The 17,463-nt window shown below is 39.0% G+C and overlaps 1 protein-coding gene across 3 annotated transcripts in view; it reads right to left on the bottom strand.

Moving 5' to 3' along the window:
- Nucleotides 1–1,455: 1,455 nt before the first annotated feature.
- The window catches only part of ZNF385B (zinc finger protein 385B), a 294,766-nt gene continuing 278,758 nt past the window's right edge, over nucleotides 1,456–17,463 (bottom strand). For all 3 annotated transcript variants that reach the window (XM_040643312.1, XM_040643318.1, XM_040643321.1), the window contains 4 exons: nucleotides 4,854–5,099; nucleotides 3,811–3,989; nucleotides 3,145–3,246; nucleotides 1,456–1,674 (listed from right to left, as the gene is read on the bottom strand). In XM_040643312.1, coding sequence (XP_040499246.1) covers nucleotides 1,456–1,674; nucleotides 3,145–3,246; nucleotides 3,811–3,989; nucleotides 4,854–5,099 — 746 coding nt within the window. The remainder of the gene's footprint in view (nucleotides 1,675–3,144; nucleotides 3,247–3,810; nucleotides 3,990–4,853; nucleotides 5,100–17,463) is intronic.

The following is a 17,463-nucleotide window of genomic DNA, read 5'->3' as shown; positions in this document are numbered from 1 at the left end:
TTAAAAAAAAATTAGAGTCACAAATTTTTATCAGGCTACACTCACGACTTGGGCTGATTTCTTAGGGATTCAGTGGGAAAAGAGCAGTAAAGTCTTGCCTCACGCAGATGCTGTGAACAGTAATGAATAAACATGACAAAAATGCTTCAAGTAAGAGCTGAAAATGTTAAATATGTAAGGAGCAATCTTTGCACCTACTGAAAATCGTTCATCAGATGATTTCAAATTGAAGGTGTCTCAGGAGAAAATAACTTTGAAAAACACAAACAGATTTTTACTTTTTGTACTTTTATTGAAAAGATACATTTAAAAAAATACACAGACATTTTACCATTTACAGATTGCAGATATAGAAGCTCTAAAAGAGTTCTCTCTATTTTGTTATTTTACGATACCTCTTGCCCCTGATATCACAAACATTCCAGTCTTGTTGATACCAGTTTAGAAAGGGGGGCATGGGAGCATGACCTGCAACATATTTGGTGAACAGAAAGACAAATTGTTCAATTATAAATTTTTTTTATCTTCTGTACATTATTGCATTAGGGAGCCACAAAATTATGTAGCATCATTACAAATGAAAACAGGTTAAAAATGAAGAAGATAATTACGTAGAAATACATGGATTCATTGTCTCCTTGCAGAATGCACGAGAGGTGCAAAGATGCAACTTAGGAAGCTCTTTTTTCTGGTTGTATACATTTGCTTAGCAACTCAAACTAGTGAGGAAGCTACAAAATAAGTTAAACAAAAATAGCAAACAGGTGGTAATTATAGCTATGTTATATGGCTTTCTAGTTCTTTTAAATATCACCAAATAAAACGTGAAATAAAGAAAATACATTACTTTATCTTTTGTTCTCTTAAAGAGAAAATTCAAAGCTACTTTGCTTCCTAACATTTACACAGCAACTAAAAATGTTGAATTCAGACAAGAGATACTGAACTAGTACTACACAGGATACGACAGTACTTGGGTCTAGAACAGTACACAATCCCTGTCGACAACAGTACACCAGAAAAGAAAACATTGTGATCCGTCGGTAAGATGGTGTCCACAAGTAAGCACTTGTGTTCATCTATTTTTGTTCCACACTAGAATGTGCCCAGTTGGATTCCAGAGTTATTTACAGACGTGTGAGGAAGACCCTAGTTTTCAAGTCTGTCAGGAAAATATTCCTTATCATGTCTAAGCCAGATCACACCCATGGAAAAAGAGTCAGAGAACGGTATATAGATACATTTTGTTTGTTTTGTTTTCTGACCCATACATTTGCAAGAAACCAATGATCTCAGATGCACAAATCGAGTGGGGGAGGCCAGGGGGAGGGAACAGGGGGCTAAAGCCTGGGCTGCTCAGATCCCCAAGGGGGGAGCGGTCCCTAAAAGCACTCTTGAGCCTAGTGATTTCCTAGTCTTTGGAGTCGGGGCCGGGCGGGGCCGGGGCGCCGGGCGTCAGTAGGGCGCGAAGAGGATGGAGGCGGGCGTGGCGCGGATGGGCCCGTGGCCGGGCCGCAGCAGCGCGGGAGGGATGGCCGGCGCCTGGAAGAGCGACGCCGACGGCCGGGGCGGCAGCGACAGCGCCGACGACACCGCCGCCGCCGCCGCCAGGGGCGAGGACAGGAAGGCCGGGGCCAGAGGCTTCATCATGTCTTTCTGGAATGCGAGTTTAGCCTGACGGAGGAGAGAAGCGGGAACGGGGTGGGGAGAGGGTTTTGAGCGAGCACCGCCGACATCTTTTCAGGACACAGACGTTAAGAAGTCAGCTTTTAGAAATCGGGACTCTCAGAAGCCAAGACATTATTTTCACAAAGCTGGTTTTCAGAGGCTCTTGGCCTACCTTTGCTTTGATTTGTTTCCATTTCAACTCTTTTCGGGTGGCCTTTGCCCCTGGACACTAGGCCGGGGGCGGGAGGGGGGAGCCTCTCTGAATAGATAGATGCTACAGATATTTTGTGCCGAAGCTGCTTCTCACGAAGAAAAAGCAGACATACCCCGCAGGTTTCCTGCTTAGATAATGGAGCTCAATTTAAGACTCTGACTACTTGTAAACCACAGTGCAGCGCTGAGAGAGGTTTTCCGGGGGGAGTATGCCTGACCCTTCACTTCTCTCCGAAGAGCTGCACTGGGTGACATAACTGGGGTTCAGGACGTTAGGGACCTGGTAAGCGTCATGAAAACAAAGTCCGTGTACACCTCTCTCTCTGGCCACTTAACGAGTATTCCCTGAAAAGCTAACTCCAATTTCTGTCCTTGGGAATGATTGAAGTGTGCTAGAAACGTTCTCTTTTTAAAGGAATCCCAAGGTGGAATCTTCCTGTGAAGTCAGAAATCAATCCTTAATTTCACTCTCTTGCAATCGGGAGAAGCTTTGCACACTGGATTTGTTTAATGCAGGTAACACCTGCTTGCAGCATCAGATGGAGGCCTTGCAGAAGCTGGGAGCATCGCCTCCAGCGGGCCAATCCCGCTTCAACCTCAAATGGAGTGCCACACTGGGCTAAGTCCCAGGGAGATTATGAAATCCATCCATCTGGGTATTTGTATGACATCTATTGCTGGCGCCCCTGGGTATTTTTGCAAAGAAACTGAAAACAGCACATATTGAGAGCAGGTAGGACAGGCTGAATACCAACATGCCTGCTAGACAGGGAAAGAGTAATACAAACGCCCACTCGACTTTCTGGAGAAGGAGGGGTGGAGAGGGGCCGGAGTGGGAGGAGAGGGAGAGCTCTCTAGAAAGGAGGAGGGTATTAAATAGATGGAGTTTTGTTTTAGGAAAGCAAGCCCTCTTCCCAGGTTCAACACATTCCAGGATTCCTCAGGATTATTTGTCTTTGTTCCTGAGCCTTTATTTTTCTTTATATGCTAAAGAAGGTAGTCTTTTGAAAAGGTCCTGGTAAATAGGAAGGTATTAGCTCTTAAAGAGGTTCAGTTTCTCTTCCCTAAAGCAGCTTCCTTCAAGGTGTCCTACAGCAGGGACTAAGCAGTTCCTTCTAAACATCTGTCTATGGAGGGCTATTGAAAATCAAAACCTTTCAGGGCCAGTTAGTCCCTAGGCCCTCCTAACCCACAGTCCCTGCCCGAACCGGAAAGGTGGACCCACAAAACAGATGAGCGGGTGAGCAGGTGAGGTGAACTTACTGCTAAAATGCTCGGGCTCCGCTGGAGTTTGTTGTAAGGGCTGTATTTCGGCTTCAGTGGTTTCCCTGCAACGCGATCCTTATGCCTTCGGCTAGAAATGTGCTGAAAAAAGTGTGACGCATTAGCTGAACCTAAATGTGAGCTTTATTCCATGTAAAATAGATTTCCTAGATAGAGGTAGCGGGTTGCTTCATTCCCAGTTATGGGTCTGCAGTTTCGAGGTGGTGTGGGTAAGATCACCGCACTCTCAAAATTCAGACTTGCTCCCCAATCAGTTGTAATGCCTCTCTTCCTTTCCTTTCTCTGTAGTACTTACCCTGCTTTGCCCGTTGTTACCATCTTGACTGATGAGTCTGTCTCTCTAACCAGATTTTGGTCTTTGAAAGACAAGACTGAACATCTTGTCTTGCAGAAGTTCTTGCTCGACTGACTATAAGCTCCAGGTTGAACGCTGTGCTCACCTAGCCCAGATCTGCCGTATAATAAAGGTAAGCAAGGATTTGATACTAACTTAGTCTTCCACCAGCACCGGCATGTTGTATATTGTAAGCATTGTATAAAGGTCAGTAAATTTATCTGTGAGCAGAGTGAGAGCCATTATATAGATTAGATACACAAGCCAGTGGTGGCCCAAACCACAGTGAATACTAATTCAGGATACATTACCTGCTTGAGTTGAATTTCTGAATTAACATGAACATCACAGATTTCACAATGAAATGTCTTGTTCTGTAGTCCTGAGCCCTTACTGCCATTCTGCATCTTTAATCTTGATCCAGGTCTAGGATAGGACTTAATTGGACCAGCCCCGTTACGAGCTTCAACCATGGTCTTGTGTTTAGATCCTAAGACAGGAAGAGACAAACAGTAAGTAAATAGCTATTTAAGAACTGAATAGATATATGAATAGCTCTTTGTTTTCTTATCCTTGAGAAGTTTTTCAGGCTGAATTTCTCATTGCTTTTTTTTTTTTTTAAATAATCATTTTAATGCTGATTACAAGCACTTTACTTATTATAAACAATCATGCTGATTATTCAACACATTTTTGTTGTAAAAAATGGGAAAACATGAGTATATTAGGGAGAAAATATGGAAAATATAGAGAAACATAATAAAGGTTACCCTGTATTTTCACCACTCAGAGAAAACGACTGTTATCATTTTAGTTTTTTTTTTCAGGTTTTGTTTTGTTTACTAAAAATATGTATTTATTTTCAAGATTGGGATCATACTAGCTAAATATCCTGAAAATTTCACACAGCAAATCATATATTTTTTTAATAAGTACATTTTAATGACTGAGTAATATATTCTCTCATGTTGGGTTACTATAATGTATTCGAAGTTTCCCTACTAAGGGACTTTTAAATTGTTTCTCTTTTTTTCCAAGTGTGTTGCAGTGAACATTAAGCTTAGATATTTGTCTTCATCTCTGTCACTTTATTGTAATGAGTTTTGGGAAATATTAGATGCTTTTGAGAAAATAAAGAACAGAATAAGTTTTATCTCCAATTTGCTTTAAACTTTTGCCTTGCTGTTTCCAAAATTATTATATCATACTTTTCTTAAAATCACTCCTTTGAATCAAAAAAGCAGAGAAGGCACTGAACAAACGTAATGTTCGAACAACAAAAGATACGGTATTCTGCTGGGAAAAGTTGGGTTTTGTTATAAACACGATTTAAATTCAAATGATAGCTGCTAACCTGTGTTGTGCGCCTCTAGCTGTGACAGGGAGTTCACAGCCACTTTGCATAGTGAACAATACAGTAATTTTTTGGCTTTTTCTTCTTCTGATTCAGAAACAGTACTGGGAGCTCCATTTGTGCTCTTCAAGGGAGAAGCGGCCGCTCCAGGTGGCAAGGGTGCTGTGCCAGATTTGAGGAGATAGGAGCCCCCTTCGGAGCCCGATGGCTGACTGCAACTGTTGACTTTTAACTTCCCTTTATCTTCTAAGAGAAATGCAGAGAGATCATATTGAAGTTTCATATATCGTATCAACACATGGAAAATTAACATAGAGGAATTAAAGATAGGAAATGGATTTCTATATATAGTTTTAATCTCCAGCAAAGATTTTAGTTCATTGAACTTGATGGAAAAAGAACTCCATGACATCAATTTCCAATATCAGCTCACCCCAAGATTATGATAACTTATGAAAAATGACTTTTTTCCTCCCACTGGTAGCAGGTAACTTTCTGAGATCCTTGAGCTATAAATTATGCTCAGGGAAGTCTTTAATGCATAGGAAAACCAACTTCTTTCCAAGACGAGTATATGATATGATGGTAATGTGAAATAAGTTATTAATCGATGGTAGTTTCATTTGACTATTTATGCTTTCATTATTACATGAATATAAAGTTAAAATTCAATTTTTATACCAGGTTAGCATTTTAACTTTGAGGTGTTGGGGTAGAGGTGAGGGAAGAAACATAGTTAATTTTGGTTATGGTTAAGTTTTTGCTGCTCTTTGAATGGCAAAGCAATTTATCTAAAATACAAGATGCAAAATTTCATTCATTATACTTATGACTGCCAGTCTAAATTATAATTTTTTTTTTTTTTTCAGTAAACTCAACCCCCAACGTGGGCTCAAACTCATGACCCTGAGATCAAGAGTCACACGGTCTACTGGTTGAGCCAGCCAGGCGCCCCTAAAATCATAAGTTTTAAGTAAGGATATTAACCATAAGCACAATATGAGGATTAGCCAAATCATTTATAGACATCTTGGCATTTTGATCATGTAGCTACTAAATGCTTGTAATTCTCAAGGCCCACGCTGCAAGCTATAAGAAGGCTCAGAGTGACTTTAAGAGAATTTCACTCTTCAGGGTCCATTTGCTATTCGAGACAGGTTCTGTTCAGTGGCTCCTTTGGGAAAGAAACTGGAACTTCATAGGCAACAGCCCCGTCCATCACACATTTAAGCTGAGTAGAGCTGGTGCTCTTAGAAAATGTCTATTGATGTACTGATAAACTTTTATTAAGAGGGGAAGGAAATTAAAACTGAAAACTTATTTGTTAATTGTCCTAGCTAATTTGGAACTGTGTACCATGGGCCTGGATCCCCAAGAGGGAAGGAGTAACTGGGGGAACAGCAACATGATGGTATGTGTCTGTTCTGCAGATGGGGCAAAGCCAAAGTTTTAATATGTCTCAAAGAATACTGGGCGATCATATTTCTTCCTGTTTGATTTAGGGATCAACGGTTAATTCCCATCCCTTTTCCTACCTTGGATCCATCCAGGTCAAGACTAGCAGGGATTCTATAGATGAGTTCCGATCTGGATGGCGTTTGGAATAAGTACATGCCCAGATCCCTTTTTTATCCTTGGGTTTCACAATTTATATTCCTTTTCAGCAAGTTTATTAAAACTTCAGGATGCCATGAAGTATGACGGAAAAGATCTTAGAGTTTTACTAAACTGACCTCTATAGTATGAGAGAAGGAAATAAAATCGGTCTTCCTAAATGGTAAAAGTAAGCAAATTAGATTGAAGATTATTTCAAGCTTGGAACTCTCTCATCTATAAGGATCCCTCAGAGTGATTTTACAATATTATAGAACTCACAAAGCAGCTAAATAATTCAGTAATCTTAATATTTGCACCTATGGAATTACTCAGTTTCTTGTGATGGAAACTCAAGTTATTGCATAGTAAAATCTTTGCTTCAAACGTTTCATATTTCATATAAATTTCACCTAAAGAATCTGACCTGTTTTAGTCATTTACTCCTTCTGTCTCTTATTTGTATTTATTTTATTGTCCCTTGTATTGATCTCCCTCATAGACACTTATATTTATATAGAACATCACAATTTACAAAGTGCCATCTCTTACATTATCTTATTATCTCTCACAACAAACTTGTGAAATAGGTAAGGCTGAAAATAATTATTTCCATCTTAAAGAGGAGAAAACTCAGGCTCATCAAAATTGAATAATGTCCCACAGATTAGTAGGTGGCATAAATGAGCATGATGTTTTCTCTAACTATTCACTGGGTAGTGTATTAATCTTCCTGCACAAAGGGTGAACTTCATATGGCATTAACATTACAAAAGGCATACAGTGGTCACTGGAGATGTGATAAAGCTGTTGCTTTCTTTAGTTTCGAAGCATATTTGCCTTAAATGAAAATATCTAGCCTGATCAACAACCATCTGATTCAGAGAAGATGGACAGAATTATCTTTTTCTCTCTATTCCTATTTCTTTAAGAAAAATGAAACAGATTTCCCTTCCATAGCTCCTTTTCAAAAGAGGTCATTTATTCATTAACAAATGAATATTAACAAAATACTAACTGCTGACAATGTGCTAGACACTGAAGAGAATAATAAAGTAGGTATGGACTAAGAAAATAGAAGTTTAGCAGGGAAAATGAGATAGTCACTCAGAGATCTCTAATTTATGACAGAAACTGTTAAGAGGCATGGGAGCATGGAGCAGGAAATGATTTCTTCTGGTTAGGAAGAAAGAGACATTCTTCATAAAGGAAGTGGTATTTCAGCCAGGGTTTGAAGGTGAGATTTAGATAAGCATAACGAGGTGAGAAGGAGTAGGAAGTGAATGGTTAGAGGTGGAAACATGAGGAAATGCTTAGGTGTTAGAAAGCTTGGGGTTTGCTTGCTGAATACCTGCTAGCTCAGCATAGATGATGGCAACAGGTGTAACGAGGGATATTATTATAAAGGTGAGTTGAATCGGACGGTAAAGAGTATCTTAAAACTCATAAAATGGATACTAAGGGAGGCCATTTTCCTTTAAAAATATTAAGAGACATGGTATTCTTACATAAATTATGTTTTACTTTTTATCCTCTAGATAGGCCAGAGACTTAATCTTTGTGAATACAGGGATAAATTTTGACTTTGAAAACGTGTAAATGGTTCCATCATATTCAGGAAATTCTGCCATTGGATTGATACTGGCTAGTCAATAAAGCAGATCTTAGAATCACCCATACAATAATATATTTAAATTTTGGCATTCTTTCTGGATGTATGAATTTATAAGATTCAAAGCCTAATTTTATTATTTCTCATTTTAATTGCTTTACATTTTTATCAAAATCCATTCTGTTATTTTTCTTTTCCTGTTGGCATTTTTTAAAGCCTTGTTATTTTGTGTATTTGAAAGTTTAATGAATGTACTGTTTACTTCTGTTTCTTTTAATAAAGATGCATGTCATCTGGAACTTCTGGTTAGTGTGAATGCCATTTTCAAGTATTCCCTCACCTAGTGTTAATTAGCAGGTCTTCTGACTGTCTTCATTATTTTCTGCTTACTCAAACGCCTTTTTTTGGGTTTTATCCTACAAGACTTTGAAGCAAAATTTGCTTAGCTACCTCAGAACTGCCCTTTGTAACAAATATCTGTAATTTATGCATCTAAGTGAATTTAATTCTTCAAAGTAGCTGTTGCGGAAGGTTCCACATTGATTTACTTGTTTTCTGAAGTTCTAAGCATTTTGAAAACCTCCCATTTTGGAACTGTTTTCATATCTAGTCGATAAACCATGTGAAGGAAATCAGTCTTCAATATTTATTCATCACAGTTATTTTTTACTCCAAAACTTTACTCAGATTAACCCACCTGTTCATCAGACTTAGCCTATATTACTCAAACACAGCTTCCAAGGACGAATAAGCTAACACAGAAAATGAAAAGAACATGCCAGGAGTTCTGGAAGCAGTTTTCAGAAACTAATCCTGTTGGTAACTAGAAGACTCATGTCCATATATGGGTCTTAATTTAAAAACAATCAAAGTAATAGTATAACTACATTGTAGATCTTATATTTCGAAGTAGAACTTTGGAAGCTATAATCCAATTTTTATAATTCCACTTACAAGGTTTACTCTTTAGTTTAATGTTACTAATAGAATTTTTTTCTAACCAGGTTTCAATGGTTGAATAACAGATACATATTTTATGTAATAAATTTATGTTCGATGTAGAAAATAAAGTCAGACGAAATTTTTTTTAAAAAATCCCCCATGATTCCATCACTTAAAATAAAATTTTTCTGTAAAGCACCAGATGGTAAAAATATATTAAGCTTTGTAGGCCATACTGTTTTTGTTACAACTACTAAGCTTTGCTATTATAGCAGGAAAGCAGCCACCAGCATGACTGTGATCTAATAAAACTTTATTTACAAAAATAGCAGGTTAGATTTAGCCCACAGGCAGTAGTTTGCCAACACTTGACCTAGATTATTATGATGATAACTGTTACTTCACACTATTTATACAATATACGTGAATAGACAGAAACACGAGGTCACTAACATTTTTCAATTACCAATAAATCAAGAATATCTTTCCATGTCAGTAAATGTAGCGTTGGATCATGATTTATAACAAATGATATTTACTTATGTGGATGTACTATAATCTATTCAACTAATCCTTTTGATATTTGGTTTATTTCTGGTTTGCACTTTTACCATGTTAAAAAGATACAGAATGGGAGTTTGGTTGCCTCAGAATGAAGGACACAAGCCCAAACTGAAAGCAGTTGGCAACAAGTATCTCAGCATCTTAGAGTAAGTCCCCAAGGAAACCCCCAGACACAAACGTGTAGCATTTCTAAGAGGCAGTAGAATTTACCCTGCTACTAACATCCTATCATGCACTTCCCTAGACTACCTAAGGATCTGAGGACTCACTGGCATCATGAGCTTCTGTCCTGGTTGGGTGCTTCGGAATCTAGCTAAAGTAGTAAAACCAGAAGTGCATATAAGAAGGGACACTGGCATTTTATCTTCCAGTCTGACAACTTCTGATCTTAGTCATCTGTCCCTCATACCAGGTGAAGTAGGAGAAAGGAAGGTTGGGGTCAGATGAGCTGGACCAAGAAAGGTCAGAAGTTGAAGGATCTGTAATCTGAGTTTGTCATGTCAAGGTTGAATGCGTTTTCTTTGGGTCAATAGGACATCTTAAAAGGCAGTCAGATTTGAGCCTTGTTATTGGTATCTGACAAGAAGGCTGATCACCAGGACCTTGGCAGCAAGAAGCTGAGGAGTGGACTTCTCTGGTGGCAGGAGCTGCGGAAGGATTGGAAAAACCACATGAAGACCTTACACCTTAGGGGCGCCTGGGTGGCACAGCGGTTAAGCGTCTGCCTTCGGCTCAGGGCGTGATCCCGGCGTTATGGGATTGAGCCCCACATCAGGCTCCTCTGCTGGGAGCCTGCTTCTTCCTCTCCTACGCCCCCTGCTTGTGTTCCCTCTCTCGCTGGCTGACTCTCTCTCTCTGTCAAATAAATAAATAAAATCTTAAAAAAAAAAAAAAAAGACCTTACACCTTAAACATGGTCCTCCAGAGAGAGACAGCATGTGGACACCTGCCATGTCATTAAGTACAAAAACATTTGCCCTTTCTTCTCTAGTTCCTCCTCCTATCCCTAACAATTGGAAAGGACAAGCACTAGAAATTATAGGGTGGGAAGGGAAGAGCAGACTATGCCCCTTCCCATGGTCCAACCTGAGCCAGGAAGAAGGAAGGTTCAGTTGGATAAGAGCCTAGAGTTTCAATAAGACCAGACTTTCTGATATCTGATGTCTCTGAAAAATGAGAAAGGGATATTCAACAGAGGAAACAGGCAATCATGTACGTACTCCACTGAATTCATATATTCAATAAGTCAGCTTTATAAATGCATTGTATATAGACATCCCTGCATACCTGCCTAATAATTTCCTCAGGACCTAAACTTTGAAGGCGAATTGCTGGCACAAAGAGCACGTACATTTTCGAACTTGTGATGCACATTGCCAAATTGTGCCCCAGAATGGTTACACAAATTAATACTCTCAAAGCTCTCTGTCTGTAGGAGAGTGCCAGCTTCTCTGTACATTTATCAGCCAAATTATCCATTGCCTTTGCCAATCTGACAGATGAAATATAGTACCTCATTGTTAATTTGATTTGCATTTTTTTATATTAAAGGGGTTGAACATGTTTTCGTAGGATTAATGATGATTTGTGTTTCAAAGTAATTTTTTAAAATAATTCTTAATTCTGAAAGGGAACAAACTCTTGAACGAAATGCATTTTTGACAGTTAAAAAAAATTTACCCATAGTAAGAAGTAAACTTTACCATAATGACAAGCTTTCTCTCGGCACAACTAGTAATGTTCTTCGGAGCATGGTTCTTAAAAGCTGAATTCAGAGGCTCAATACTATTTAGGGAAGCTTGCTTTTATGTAAAGCAACAAATTGGCCTAATGACTGCTCCAGGAAGTTACATCTTACAGAGATAGTAGAAGTAATAATAATAATCCCAAATCAGTAGCTGACATGAATTGAATACTCACTGCAGACCAAACACTGTGTTAAAAGCTTATATTCATTATCTCATTTATTTGTCTTATACACTAATGTGGTAGTTACTGTTACTGTCTGTACCACTTAATTTCTTTTTTTACTGAGGTATAAGTTATATACTGTAAAGTACATAAAGTTTAATGAATTTATACATATGCATACATTTGTTGAAACAGAAGATACAACACATATAGGAAATACAAGATCAAGATACTGATATGTAAGATATAAAGCTATAATTGTTTCCATCATCTGAGAGGGCTCCCCTGAACTTCCAATTAGTTGATACTCCCCCTCCCTCCAAGGTAACCACCATTCTCATCTCTATCAACTTAGATGAGTTTTGCCTATTCTTGAACTTCATAGAAGTATAATCACACAGTATGTATTGTTTTGTGTCTGGATTCTTTCACTCAACACTATGTCTATGAGATTCATCCATGTTGCTGTACCTAGAACTTTGTTTCTAAGAGCTGAAGAGTATTCCATTGTATGACTATGCCACCATTTATCTATTTTACTACTGATAAACATTTGGGATATTTTCAGTTTTGGGCTAGCTATTTTGAATAATGCTACTATAAACATTCTTACATGTGTTGTTGGTAGACAACAATACTCATTTATGTTCAATATATATACATGGGAGTGGAGTTGCTGGGCCATTAGGTATATAGATCTGTCTATCATCTTTCTCTCTCTCTCTGTCTCTATTGAGCTTTAGTAGATTCTAAAGACAGTTTTCCAAAATGGTTGTTATTCATACTCTCACCAGCCTTGCGTGAGAATTCCAGCTGTTGTACACCGTCCGCAACACACGGTATCAGAACTGTCAGTCCTTTCAGTTTTAGCCATTCGGGTGGAGGTGTCTCATTGAGGTTTTCACTTGTATTTCCCTACTAACTAACGGTACTGAATACCTTTGCCTATTTTTTATTGGCCGATTATATACCTTCTTTGTGAAGTGCTTGGTCAAATCTCATGTTATTGTTGTTATTGTTGTTGTTTTTTAACTTCAGAAAAGTGCTCAGGAAACCAAGGCCACAAATTTAACAGAATTCTTCTTTGTGCTTTCTGAGGTCTCTGAAATATACCGCTTGTCACTTCTTTTACAATTAAATCTTCCTTTTTATACTTAATATTTCACTAAAAAGAATTAGCAACAGAGGCATGCAGTGAAAAGGCAGCTGGTCATATTCTTTCCTGTATTCACAAGCACCTTATCCAACATCTCGTTACTGTTCCAAATTACTGCTTAACACCCATTAAACCGAGTTAGCTCCCTTTGATAAGGAATTCTGAAATCCTTCTCCTCTGTGTTATCTTCCCACTTTCTGAGTAATGAGAAATTAATGGGTGTCAGTCACAGTACGTACTTCCCTACCAGTTGTGCAGTCTTGTGAGAAATGAAGCTATAGAGCCCATGGGGCTCTGTATCAGACCAAAAAAAACAAAAACCAACCAAACAAACAAAACAAAAAAACCCTCCCCAAACCCCTAAGACACTGCAAACCTGTCTGCTTGGTGATTGGTGTGCCGTAGAAGACTTCCGAACCCTCTGCTTCTTTGTCCCTTCCTTGTCTACACACTTGACACCGTAAAAGTGACAGAAACCACCAACTGATGACAGCTATTTTAAAGTTTAAAGTGGAATTGCATTCAGAAAGTTAATGGATGTGTGTGGGGGGGAAGCAGCAGCACGCAAGCTGCAAGGTGAATAAGCGATTTGGTACCTTGCGTTCCTTGCCAAACAAAACGTAGTAAGAGACGTACAGATGCACGAGCATCGCTCTGCTGGTGGATGAACAAAGAAAGGGCGTTCATTTCTAGTGTAACAGGTCTGCACCTGTCTAAAGGAGCAGGAAGAAAAGACCAACACTGCAGATAATAATCAGATACAACAGTCAGTTACCCACTTTTATTTATTAAATGTTTTCCTGAAAGGTATGTGCAAAAAGATCTTGGAAGATTTGGTAATAATTTGAATGCACTATTTAAAAGAGTTTTTTTTTTTTTTTTCAAATTTAAATTTTACTGAGTTTACATACAGTGGAACATTGGTTTCTGGGGTAGAATTCAGTGATTCATCACTTACAAGCAACACCCATTGCTCATCACAACAAGTGCCCTCCTTAATCCCCATCACCCATCTAGCTAATCCCCTGGCCACCTCCCTCTATCAACCCTCAGTTGGTTTTCTATTGTTAACAGTCTCTAACAGTTTGTTTCCCTCTCTCCTTTTTTTTTAAGAGATTTTTGAAAGCATGGCTCTCTTGGCAATGCAATAACCACATATCCTTATTTTAAAATTTTATAACCTTACAGATTAGATCTGCTTAAATTCGAAACATATATAGTGAAAACTTATATATCTGAAGAACAGGTCAATAAGTTAAACAAACAAAGGGGAAAACAGTGATTCTCTACAGGGAATAAACACAGTCAGTCGGCTTCCCCCTGGAAGATTTATCCTTCTTAAGTTCCCTACCAATATCGCCAACCTCTCATCAGCAAACACCTGGTGTCCTGCTTTTTACAGAAATGAGGAAGTGGGATGAGTTTTCCCTGATGTTACATTTTCTTCCGTTTGCACCTTTTTTCTTCACGTCTCTGAGGAAAAGGTACATGTTTCTACCTGTCTATCTTTTACTTTTCTCTCTTTCCTGTAGTTCTGGCTACTTTCTTTCTACTGGGTTCTTTCTTTCTGTTTCCAAAATGCTGAAACTTCCATGTTCCAAAAGTCATTCCCTGACTTGGTTCACTCCTGGAGTCTTCCACCTGTCTTCCCTTTGGTGCAGAACTTGAAGTGGTCATGTGAAGTGGCTCTTCTATTTCCTTTCTTCCTGTTTATCCTTACCCTCCTGCAAAACCAATGGTCTCTCTTCAGTCTTCTCTTGTGTTGGGCCAAGTTCCTTCTTGAAATGCTTTTCTCCCTTGATGTCGACAGACACTGGCCTTGCCTGGTTCTCCTTCAACCTCTGCAACAGTCCCCTTCACCAGCTCCTCTTCTTTTGCTTGCCCCTAGTGTTGGCATTCCTCAAGATGGCGCTCTTGTCCTCTCCGATGTTTATATGTTCTAATTCATTCTAATAACTTCTGCCACATTGACATAGATTCCAAATCTGTAGGTGAAATCTCTACCTTCCTCACAGGTTCAAGATTCTTTCCCCCTAATAGTCTGTGGGACATCTATTTTAGATGTTTCGTGGGTATTTCAAACTCAACCTGGTACTGAATGAATGATCTCCACCTAGCGGCCCTTCCAAGTAGTCCCCTTATAAATCAATGACATTACTAGTTGTACATCAGAACTGTGAGCAATAACTTGAGTTCTTCCTTCTCCTACCTTATATGTTTAATGAATGACCTAAGTTTATTAATACTATCTTTTAAATATTTCTTCTATCAGCCTTATTCAATCTTTATCCAGCAGACATTTCTTCAGCATTTACTATGTGTCACTGCCTCATTTCAGGCCCGCATTCTCTCTGAATGACCACTAAACTTCTTTCTAGATCTTGCTACTTCTAGTCCCCAAGCCCACCTTCTCCCTCCTTTTCTTTGCCTATGCTCTCATAATCCTCTTCATATAAATTATATTTTAATCTTGCATTAACTATAATTTTTTCCACAGTTAAAATTATTACCAGGGTAGAGAGATTCTTGAGTCCTGCAACAATGTCCTAATTCATCTTTGTGCCCAGTGTACAGAAAGCCATAGATGGGCAATCAATATGTTGAAATAAGGAATGTTCAATTCAGTGCAGTGCCTTTTAGCCTCACAAGTCAAAATACTAGATATTCACTGTTAATGGCTGAATGATAAAGTGAAATAAACGTAGAGAGAACAGACATTGCCACTGTTGATTGTGTAAAATACTTGTATCATTGTTGTTGCAGGTATATAAGTAATCAATATTTAATGTCATTTGAGGTTGAAGTAATTCTCTTAAGAATGGGTCTTCTTGACACGTACTAGGATAGAGTCATAACAACAAGTATGTTGTGCCAGGTCCAATATTTTGATTTGCTAAAATGAACAAACCTATAGATTTTATTATCTTCTTTAGCAGGAATCCTACATAAGCTTACATAGAAACAATAAGCATGTACCTAGGCCAGAAAAATCTAAAGCACATGTGAAAACAAAATATCATCAAAGGATAGCCCATGCTCTTTGCAACTAAACTGATAATCCTGTTGTCATGGCAAGGTTTCAGTCATAGCAACACCGTGGGTCTTATGTTTGGAGCTTCATCAGATCTGTGGCTCAACAATCCATTTTGGCAATGATGTAAGCAGTCATTAACAAATGACATCCCAGTATATTCGTCTGTGTTATCGACAGTTACATGATTGATATATTTATGCAATAATATTCCTTAAGAAATTCCAAGTACTAGGACTTATGCCATAATTTAATTTTCTCCACCCTTTTAGGAATAGATGTCTATTACTGAAGGTGTCATTTTGCAGGTTTTGTATCTTAGTGACGGTACCACTCACGGCCTACCCAGATCTCCAAGGCACGTAACCTTTATGGCACATGCCCTGAGATTGACCTAGTACACTTGCAGTCCTCTAGCCACCGTTTAGCTCCTTCCAAAAAGATTCCTCATTTAGATTTGATCTAATTCCAGATGTCCTCAAACATTACCCAACATAGTATAGGCTGGTTTATCTCACAACATCTACTAGGTTAGTCAACTTGTTTCATTAGTCACAGGATTTCTTGTTGGAAAATGTCTGATCGCAATGCCTCACTTGAGCGTAAACTGCTAAACAACCTTTAGAAACAAAGAGTTCTCTATATGACTTATGCCATTTTGCAGGTGTGGAAAACAAAACAGAGTACTTATCTGACAAGCCCAGAGACACAAGTAGCCAAGGACAGACACGGAAATTAAAGCTAGTTTTTAAAATTCTCAGAGCACTCAAATATCATACATTAGGTCAACTGATGCCAGTGGGGTCCTTCACATCTAATGCTGCATTACCATGCCTCCAGCTAAATCCCGGAAACCCTGCCTCTTCAAGCACAGTTGATCACTGTGAAGCTTGCTAATTCCTAATTAACTATGTTTATGTCTGAATTTCATATCTCGGCCTTTAGACTAATCCTGGAAGCAGGGAAAATTGTCTATAAAACTGACTCTTCACTGAATCAGAATCTATATGTCTTTATTTTTTTTAAAGATTTTATTTATTTGACAGAGAGAGAGAGTGCACACGCGCACTGAGGGAAGGGCAGAGGGACAGAAGCAGGGGGAGCAGCAGGCAGAGGGAGGGGTAGGAGCAGGCTCCCCGCTGAGCAGAGAGCCCTATGCGGGGTGATTCTGGACTTGATCCCAGCACCCTGGGATCGTGACCTGAGCCGAAGGCAGAGTCTTAACTGACTCAGCCACCCAGGTGCCTCTATAGGTCCTTACTTAAAAAAACAAAAAGCTTATTTATTTGAATTAACTTAGGACGCATGAAAGTTAGGTGACAGATTTTGTAAGTTCAAAACAGGTCCTGTACCGTCATTTTCTGCCAGACTGCGATCCTGAGTCAGGATATCCTGCTCTTTCCATTTGAAAGCCTATGTCAGTTGGGGTCTGACCACTGGGCTACACCCTGCGGTGATTTTGTGGTCCAGTGAAATGATAGTCATTGCCTAGCTCTGCATGACAACTGCCCTGTCGTCCTTCATGCCACTTTTTTGGGGAGCAGAAGCTGCCAGTCTCACACTCAGATAAAGCGGTGGCATCTCCAAGTATCTCCCTGTAGAAGCTGGCAGCTCACACGCTGTATCAATGAGCTGGCACTGAGTCTGGTGAACATGTCACTTTTCTAAGGGAGCACAAAAGAGGGCTTGTTTGCTAGAGTTGGAATCTAATGAACAGCTTTCTCCTATTTTGTGTAGTTTTCCAGCCATTTGACTTGTACAATAGAGAAATCATATTTCAACTTCTTCAGGTTGAAAAATT

This window comes from Ursus maritimus, unplaced genomic scaffold (assembly GCF_017311325.1).
Source record: "Ursus maritimus isolate PB19 unplaced genomic scaffold, ASM1731132v1 scaffold_1, whole genome shotgun sequence".
Taxonomy (NCBI): Eukaryota; Metazoa; Chordata; class Mammalia; order Carnivora; family Ursidae; genus Ursus; species Ursus maritimus.
Note: the sequence above shows the minus strand (reverse complement) of the source record. Positions and strands in the feature narration are given on the sequence as shown.